The 9,221-nt window shown below is 36.3% G+C and overlaps 1 protein-coding gene across 2 annotated transcripts in view; it reads left to right on the forward strand.

Annotated features, from left to right (window-relative positions):
* Positions 1-339: 339 nt before the first annotated feature.
* Positions 340-9,221, forward strand: part of LOC111495039 (DENN domain and WD repeat-containing protein SCD1) — a 15,075-nt gene continuing 6,193 nt past the window's right edge. The window contains exons 1-17 of one of the 2 annotated variants that reach the window (XM_023144901.1): positions 340-741; positions 872-965; positions 1,121-1,322; positions 1,648-1,789; positions 1,922-2,022; positions 2,432-2,495; positions 2,727-2,840; positions 5,645-5,865; positions 6,746-6,800; positions 6,902-6,985; positions 7,220-7,415; positions 7,540-7,669; positions 7,768-7,831; positions 7,917-7,961; positions 8,077-8,152; positions 8,264-8,337; positions 8,705-8,755. In XM_023144901.1, coding sequence (XP_023000669.1) covers positions 568-741; positions 872-965; positions 1,121-1,322; positions 1,648-1,789; positions 1,922-2,022; positions 2,432-2,495; positions 2,727-2,840; positions 5,645-5,865; positions 6,746-6,800; positions 6,902-6,985; positions 7,220-7,415; positions 7,540-7,669; positions 7,768-7,831; positions 7,917-7,961; positions 8,077-8,152; positions 8,264-8,337; positions 8,705-8,755 — 1,887 coding nt within the window. In that variant the 5' untranslated portion in view covers positions 340-567. The remainder of the gene's footprint in view (positions 742-871; positions 966-1,120; positions 1,323-1,647; positions 1,790-1,921; positions 2,023-2,431; positions 2,496-2,726; positions 2,841-5,644; positions 5,866-6,745; positions 6,801-6,901; positions 6,986-7,219; positions 7,416-7,539; positions 7,670-7,767; positions 7,832-7,916; positions 7,962-8,076; positions 8,153-8,263; positions 8,338-8,704; positions 8,756-9,221) is intronic. The other variant, XM_023144900.1, reaches the window with a different exon arrangement.

Genomic DNA, 9,221 nt, shown 5'->3' on the forward strand with positions numbered 1-9,221 from the left:
AATTAAAATAATAACTTCAAAATACAATTTTTGACGTTTTCATAACTACAGATGATTTTGTTGAAAATTAAGATTTTTTTTATTTACTGATTTTAAAAAAATTATTTGGTTATTGAACTAAATGATTTCGTAATTTAAAGAACATTTATAACGAAAAAAACTACCAAAAACGATAAATTTTAGATCCAAATCCCGCGTGTTTAATATAATTAAATGTAGGCGATGAGAAAAAGAAAAAAAGAAAAAAAGAAAAAAACAATTTTCAATTTCCAAAGGAAAAGAGAGGAAAAAAAAAAAAAAATTTAATCTGAAAGGGGGTAACCGGCAACCGTCCACATATATGCATTTCATTGATCTTTCCGGTTTGGGGAATCTAATCGCGCGCCATTCCAGGACGGAGTACAGAGTAATTCTTCCTCCTCATTGCTACTCCTTATGATTCTTCCGATCTGTTCTTCCATCAATTTCACATTTTAAGTTGGAACCGACCTAGAAGAGCAGCTGGAGGTTGCCAATTCTCTCTCTAGGGTCAATCACGGAGAGACTACAATCGGCCATCGGTGTTGAATGGCTCGGATCTTTGAGTATTTTGTGGTTTGTGGGATCGGGCCGGAGATTCGGACTCTAGATGGGAACAAGGGATTTCATGGGTTCAGTCACTTGTATCTAGCGTCTCTTCTTGACCAGTATCCTCCTCCCAATCATTCTCTTTATCCTCCTCCACCACCTCAGCTCGCAACGGTGAGTTCCAATACAGAAACTTTATTCACTTTCAAGCATATTTTTCCTTTTTTTTTTTCTCTAGTTTAGAGGTGTCGGATTTTTCTATCGCTTGATTAACCGGAGACTGCATCTGGATCGCATTTTGCAGTGTGTTCTACCAGCTGGGGTTGAGTTTTTTTCATCGGGCTTTGATTCCTGTGACGCCTCCACTTTTCCGCGGAGTTATCCGATTGTTTTGACTGGTATGGTTGCTGCTTAACTTTGGATTTCTTTCAGCATTTGTAATTCGAAGATGATTGGGCTTGGCTTTGTGGATGTATGTTATATTTAAATGGAATGTAATTATTAAGTACCGCATCTGTGTATACTCACTGCAATTGTTGAAATTATAATGCAGAGGGCGATGGGTCAAAAATTTATGTCAGTTGCATTGCTTTTAGAGACCCTGTTAGTGAGGATATTGCCGAAGCCTACCGCCTTCCACCAAATTCTTATGCTGATAAATGTATCTGTATTGTTTCTCGTTCACCCAGCTTCCATGTCCTTAAAGATGCGCTGGAGGAATTATTTGCTTTGTGCTTCTCCAGCAGTGGAAGTAGGTCAGTACATAACTAGATACTCTCTCCATTTCATCATACTTATGTATGTGGCATCAGATTCTGGTACCACATCATGAGCTATAAAGCAGATTTTATAGACATGAGTGCATTTATTTAGCAAATTTGTATCCAGAAGGAAGAGAAATGAAATATAGAAGAAGGGCGATGAGAAATCAACCCAACCTTCCAAGGGTATCATAAAAATTTATTTAACTGACATTAACCAATAAAGTCATGATTACTAAAATCAATCGGCTTAAGAACTTGAATTTCAGTGGAATTGTTTCCCTTGGGTACTAATATTCTCAGCTACCCAACATTTCAGCAAGCCTCTGTGGGACATCATAGCATTCATGATCTCCAATGTACCTCTGCCGACTCCTGGGGAGGAACGGATTTTGTTTGGCATTGAGAATTGTCTTCTTTCCGTTCAGGCTCCACCAAAGGATGGGCTTCCCCATGCCGATGTAATTTTTTTTCCCTTCTGTAATACTTTTTGAAAACAGGCTAAGCGCTGATGTGCCTCGCAGACTGTTCTTCAGAAAGTGAAATGATTTATCTTCTCATCTAACGATCATTTCTCTTCACGAGGACTGCAGATTTCGTTTCAGCCGCTTATGCAGTGCTTGGATTTGGAAAATTTGATCAAACTTTTCACTGCCGTCTTGCTGGAGAGGAGGATTCTTCTTCGATCAAACAAGTATCTATTTGTTACTAGAGACTTCTTGAAGTGATATTTGTCATAACTTATTTATCTTATTCATTTGTTTGATGAATAAATTGGATTTTTTTCAATTTCTTTTTAATTTATGTTTACAGGAATTCTCATTTGATTGTTTTGAATGTAAGAGATTCAATGCATGATTTACCAAATACTTAAGAATTCAGGGTTTCTTGTAATCTTAAAGAACAAATGTTTTTTGTTTGGTTGGCTTTGTTTTCCCTAGTCCCTATACTATAGAGCCCTTCTCTCCTAGTACTGGTCAGTTTCTTGTGGAACAAATTGGAATTTGTCATACATACTCTCGTACCATCTGTAAGTTCCAAGTTTGATAATTGTCATTTTTTAGTATGTGATAGCGCATGTTTTCTTTTTCTTCTTTGTGCAGGTATTCACTTTTAACTCTTGTATCAGAAGCCATTTGTCATTTAATATATCCATTTAGATGGCAGGTCAGTTACCTTACTTTAAAATCATTTTTTGAGTTATTAAATATTAAAGAATTCTTCTCTTGATTTTTTGATTGAAAATATTTGTAATTCCTGTTCATTTTTTTTTTAAATGTGATAGTTGAAAGCCATAATTTGTAATTTTTGGCGTGATAGTAGTGAGTCGAGTTTTGTGCATATTTTTCTGCTTCTTTCTTATAGACTCTAACCCAAGCTTTCTATCTTGTCCTGAAGCATGTCTACATTCCGTTACTCTTTTTCAGTGGAGTAGACTATATTGATGCTCCCACACCGTATATGATGGGTCTTCATTCCGGCGTTGATACATCCTATCTGGCAATGGATGGTGTAAGTAATTTCTTTTAATGTTTATTTTTTAACATGAGTAAATTGCATGAGAAACAATGTTTATCATGGCTATATTAAAATATACCGCCTTGTCTGACATTTGTGGTCAGCAGCAAATTTGGTATGTGGCCTCTTGGTTCCCAAATATATATGTAATATATTAAGATATAATGCTAAGGCACATAAACCTTAATTATATTTCTTATACTCTAAAAGGAGGCCAGTTATGATATGTTTGTTGCTACATCATTAACGGTATCTTTTTAACTGTTTCTTAAAAAATAATATCACAGTTAATTCTTTGTGCAGTTTGCTGTTTTGATAGAAGAGGCAACTTTAACGTGTTTTGACTTCTTTCTTGGAAATGTCATGTGCAAACTATCTCTGCGTTCATGATAATGTTGAACTTTTATAGAAACATAAAACTTTTGATTGATTTTACAAGATTTTAGCAAAGGTATTAACCAATAGGATGAAAAGTGCTCGATTTCAGAGGCTCAGGGGGATTTCATTGTGGGGATGAAAATCCTTGATTAGGTTCTCATAGCCAATGAATCTATCGAAGATTAAGAGGGCAGAAACAGGAGGGGGTTATTTTTAAGATTGATTTTCAGAAGGCTTGTGGCCATGTGAGTTGGAACTTCTTTGACAAAATTCTTCAAAAGAAGGGCTTCGGTTACAAGTGATCTTGGATATGGAGTTGTGTTGGAACAGTTAAATACTCTTTTCTCATCAATGGAAGACCCAAGGGTAAGCTCATAGCTTCGAGAGGCAAGAGATAGGGCGAGTCATTATCTCCCTTCTTATTCTTGCTTGCGGTGGATGTTTTGTGCATGATGGTTTCCAAAAGGATTAGTTGAGCATCTCCTTCTACTCTAGTAAGAAAGAGTCATTAATTCTGAATCAAATCCTTGACTTCTTTGAAGTCATGTCAGATCTTAAGATCAAAAGAGGTAAATATCAAATTCCGGGGTTGAATAATGATCCTAGTAAGGTGAGTTGGAGGGTGAAACTGGTTGGTTGGGAGATTGGCACTTTTCCTACCTCGTATTTGGGTCTTCCTCTCAAGAATAATCCAAGGCATACCTCCTCCTGAAATTCTGTGGAGGATAAGGTGAGAAAGAGATTGACTTCTTGGAAGAATTTTTTTTCCTCAAAATGAGGTAGAATAACTTCATTCGATCGCTTTAATTGGTATTCCCAATTATTTATTTACCCTTTTCAGAGCTTCATGTGCGGTGTGTAAGGGTTTAGAAAAGCTTAGGAGGGACTTCCTGTGAAAAGCTGTGGAAGAAGCTAAAGATGTGATGGTTAGTTGGTAGGCTTTGGGGAAGTCTGTGCACTCGAGAGGGTTGGAGTTGGGGAATTTAAGGGATCATAACAAAGTGTTGTTGGCAAAATGGTTATGGCATTTCCCCTGGAGTCTACTACCTTTTGGTATGGGATTATCTTACGCAAGTACGATTCTCATCACTTTGAATGGATGTCTGGTGAAATCTCTAACAATCTCCCTTCTTCCTCTGATCTGGTTCATTTGGTTGTGGGAGATGGAATGATGCATACTTTTGGGAGGACGAGTGGGTGAAGGCTCGACCCCTCTATAGTACGTTTGCTACTCTTTATCACTTATTCTTCATGAAAAACCATTGTGTAGCCAATGTCCTAAATTACTCAGGGATCTCTTCCTCTCTTGCTTTCTTGTTTTGTCATCTGTTGTTCGATAGAGAAATGATGGAGGCCTCACTCTTCTTTCTTTAATTGAGGAGTTTGTGCTTCGACTGAGGAGAAAGGATATTCATTTCTGGAGCCCCAACCCTTCTGAGGGCTTTTATTGTAGCTCTTTTCTTTGTTGCTTGTTAGATCCTATCCCTCTAGGGAGTCTACTTTTTTTGTTATTTGAAAGGTGAAAATTCTAAAAACGGTGAAGTTGCTTGTCTAGTAGGTTATTCACGAAAGAATCAATACTCTTGATAGGCTCTTGAAGATAATGCATTCGTTGGTTGGTCCATTTTGTTGCATTCTTTGTTGGAAGACAAAGGAAGACCTAGATCATGTACTTTGGAATGGTGATTATGCTTGGTTCGTCTGGAATTACTTCTTTGGTGTGTTTGGCCTTCAACTTGCTTGCCACAGAGTCTTTAGCAATATGATTGAGGAATTCCTCTTCCATCTACCGTTTTAGAAGAACGTGAGATCTTTATGGCAAGAGGGGATGTGTTCAGAGGGGATCTGTGGAATCTTTGGGAGAAAGAAACAATATAACTTTCAGAGGGGTTGACAGGTAGTCTTTTGATGTTTGGTCCTTCATGAGATTCCATGTTTCTCTTTAGACGTCAGTATCAAACACTTTTTGTAATTATTCGTTAAGCCTTATTAGATCCCCTTTCTGAAGGGTTGGTCCATTTTGTCAGTTTTATTTTTTTGATGCCCATGTTTTTTTTTTCTTTTTTCTCGATGAATGTTCAACTCTTACTCCCCCCCCCAAAAAAAAAACTTTTTATTGATATAGTATGAAAACAGGGAAAGATAACGCCCTTCACCCTAGAGCTTCCAAGAATCCACTCCTATTATAATTAATCACAAAAGGGAGTCAATAACAAGAGATTACCTGCTAGATTTGTGGGTTGGAGCTTCCTGGAATACTGTGCTTTTATTGTTTTTATATACGTTGTCTTTTTTCCTTCAAATATTTTATTTCAGCTGAAACATTGATCATTTTTGTGAATTCATGATGTTCCTATCATGGAGTTATCTAGTGTATTAAATCAGCTAAATGCTTACCGTTGGCTTATTTTGAACCTTAGGTTGTTGTAGTGGACCTTGAGTATAATTGTATCACAACCACTGAGGACATACCCCCTATTCCAGAACCAGAGCTCGGATCTTTGCGTAGCGAGCTGATGAAATTATTATATCCCAATGTTGTCAGCATAGATCAAATGAGGTCTGATTTGCGTAGCTCGTGTGAGCAGTACCCTAGAGGTATCTGCAAGCCTTGGGGAGAAGACCATGACCTTCAGCTTAGGTAATAATTGGGTATCAGGAGTTATAATTATGAAGTAATTTAAGCTTTCCTACTGTTTTTTTTTTTTTTTTTTTTTTTTCCCCTTTTTCAAAAGTTTGCTTGCATATAAACAAATTCTCTATAATTTTCCATAAAAACTTGATTGTGGTTTATATCCTTAGGTTTTTGGCTTTTGTGATTGTTGTGAAGAACCTCAGATACTCTTATTGGAGACCCAGGATCCATTGGTTTTACTTTTATTATTTTCTTTAATCTGGAAATCAATCTCAAGACTGTCTAACAAGTATGACATATGTTTTAATACTCTTTGCACCATCTCAACATTTTTTACAATTTTTTTTCTGTTTTAACCTGGGACACCATGTATATCCAGATAGTTTCTCTTCTAATTTTAAGGTCTTTTCTCAGTAGTAAAAGGTAGTTTCACCAAGTAGAAGTTATGATTTCTATGCTACTTTTCTTCATTATGCAATATTGGAGTCTGAAACAATAAATTGTTTACTGCTTAAGCTTTCTCATCACTTAAATTCATTCTGCATCGTTGTCAATTGTTATCACCTGCCTTCATTGATTTGGCTATCATCATATGTATGAATGTTCTAGTATATGGACCCGGAGATTATGCATAAAAGAGACATTTCAGAAACTAATTATAATTGTTGCCATATGTGCTTTTAAAGTAGCCGATATGCAATGTATATGACTATTATATGCCTGAATGATGGTGTCAGTCTTGGATCTCTATGATATCTATGCAAGAAATGTTTTTAGGGCTTAGGCACTTGCAGTAAACTTTTATTTAAATTTAACATGGTCTGTGTAGACTTGACTTCATAAACAAAACTTGAGTATGATGGTATTTTCCCCATCCTTCATGCAGGTTGATATTTTTGAAATTCTTTGCATCACTCTTAAGTGGCTATCGCAATTTTATAGTATGTACTTCTCTCTCTCTCTCTCTCACTAATATTTACAGATAAGGGGGTTTGGCTTCGTAATTTCTTACAATTTTTCTTCAATAAAAATTGTTGATCAGGAAAACAGTGAGACAGATGCCTTCAATACACAAGCATTCTTGAAGAAGCGTTCACGATCAACTAATCAACCAGAAGATCCTATGGTAACGCCATCTAATTGATCCTTAGCATGTCATCTTCTGTGTACTTATCTTTTGAATTATTAATCAAACTGATTTATCTTCAAATAGATAGTTTACGTGATATTATCTTTTTGCCAATTCAAATGCAACAATATTTTCCTGAGAAAGTTCTCTTTGTCAACACCCCCCCCCCCCCCCCCCCCCCCAGTATTTGGGTTCATAAATTACGCCCTAATACTTCTGCGGCGTTTTCAGATAACTCAGTTCCTGGAGTCCCAAGGGTTCTTAGACTATCTAGAGAGATGCATAGGATCTGATGAAAGTAATAACAACATTCTTGACAAGTTACAAGATGCAATTGGGAGGGGTCAAAATCCTCTTTCAATTCTTCCGTCCTCATTGGCTGAACCTGAGATCATAACAATTTCTGACCCTGATATGGGATCATCAGGTAAAGACTATATCATATTCTAATCAAATGGTGAGCCACATAAATAATAAACGGGCATAAAAGTATTCTTAAAACCTTTGATGGGTGCTAAGATGTTGATTTTTCTTCCCCATTTCCTTCGCAGGTTCTGGTGCGAAGTACACTTATGATAGATTTCCTTCAAACGTCAGAACTGAGGAGCAGGAAGAAAAGAGACAACAAATACTAGCAGCAGTGCGTGGAGCTTTTGAATATTCTGGAAAGCATAACCCTAAGTATGAATTTACATTCAAAATCTTGTCACTACCCTGCAGGGCTATAAATTGGTTGTCAAACTTGTCCGTTAACCTTTGATCTTTCTTTCTGCAATCAGTTCACCTTCTATGCTGATGGGCAGGGATCCGAAAGCACCAAGCCTCAGTCCAATGGAGAGGGCTGTAAGTTCGTTACATTATGTCACTCTTGAACTTCTAAATTTAATTTGAGGCTGGCCCTGGAATTTACTATGTAGTCAACTCACAGGCCGAAAGAGAGCGCATGGTTTTGGACATAAAAGTCAAACTACAGGTTCATTATTTTACTTATTATTGCAATAATTTCTTCTAAGTCTGCTTATGTTCAAGTCATAGATGGTATTGGCTTCCGGCGTTTATGTGTTGACTAACATTTTCTTGTTGATTAGGGTCTCTGGCTACGTCTTCTGAAACTGGGTGCAACTGATGATCCTCTTTCTTCTTTTGAATATGGCACTATTCTCGGTAATTTTTTTAAGGCTTATTGCTGGTTTATAGAGAAGATATTGTCTCTGTTTGTTTTAAATACATTTAGTTTTTTAATTAAGAAAAAAATCTATGATTATTTTTTTGCAGCTTTGATCGAGTCTGATGCAGAGGGAATTGGTGGTAGTGGGTTTGTTGAGTGTATTAGAGAGCACATAAATACTGTAAGTGCCTCGTGGGATTGATAACAGTTGGTTATTAATGCTCAAACTCCAATTTTGTGATACCTACTCTCAGTATCATTATCATTACCTTTCCCATTTCTCTTTCCCACAAATTCAGGTCTTCGATTCACATTAGGTTTGTTAATGCATAGTGTCAGAAAATAAATAAATTTAAGAAATGAATAAAGTAAAACAGATGTGACAATTCCAATCCAAAACCTAAGAGAGAGGTCAAGGAAGTTAAGATCATAAAGAAATGTTGTGGTCTTTATATTCCTAGGATTGTAGTTCGGTTGGTATGAAAGTTGACAGGTTCATTATCTCAAGATGGCTTTGGGTTAACATTTGACTGGTTTTGTGTTCTCAGGGATGGCTTTGTCAGTTAACCGATGAACAGTTTATTGCTGTGAAAGAATTGGTATGCAATCATGATCTGAATTAATTGGATGCAACTTGACATGTTTATAGTGACGAACTTCATGTTTATGACATTTTTTTTTTATCATATGATAATTTATTCTTTATTATTAAAAATGAGCGAAATTGATTTCAGCAATTTAGTTTGTTTAAATTGCCTGCCTTTTTTTAATTGTGCTTAAATAAAAGAAAGTATTCAAGTTGTTTGGGATGAGTTAAAATTGTTTTCTTTTGCTAGCAAAATGATTCGTTGATTCAGAAATTTGTTTGGGGTTTTATTATATATTTTTTTTTATTGAGAAGGTAGTAGCAACTTTTGATTTAGCGTCATGAAAAGGTACAAAAGAAAGCAGAGGGGGAAATTTGTCTAACAAATGGAGGTTATAAAAAGATGGACTGAACAGCGACTAATTATAGAAAAGCTAATTGAATATACTCTAATTGGAGAACACCACGCTCCCCCCCCC

The sequence above is a fragment of the Cucurbita maxima genome, unplaced genomic scaffold (assembly GCF_002738345.1).
Source record: "Cucurbita maxima cultivar Rimu unplaced genomic scaffold, Cmax_1.0 Cma_Scf00021, whole genome shotgun sequence".
Classification (NCBI taxonomy): domain Eukaryota; kingdom Viridiplantae; phylum Streptophyta; class Magnoliopsida; order Cucurbitales; family Cucurbitaceae; genus Cucurbita; species Cucurbita maxima.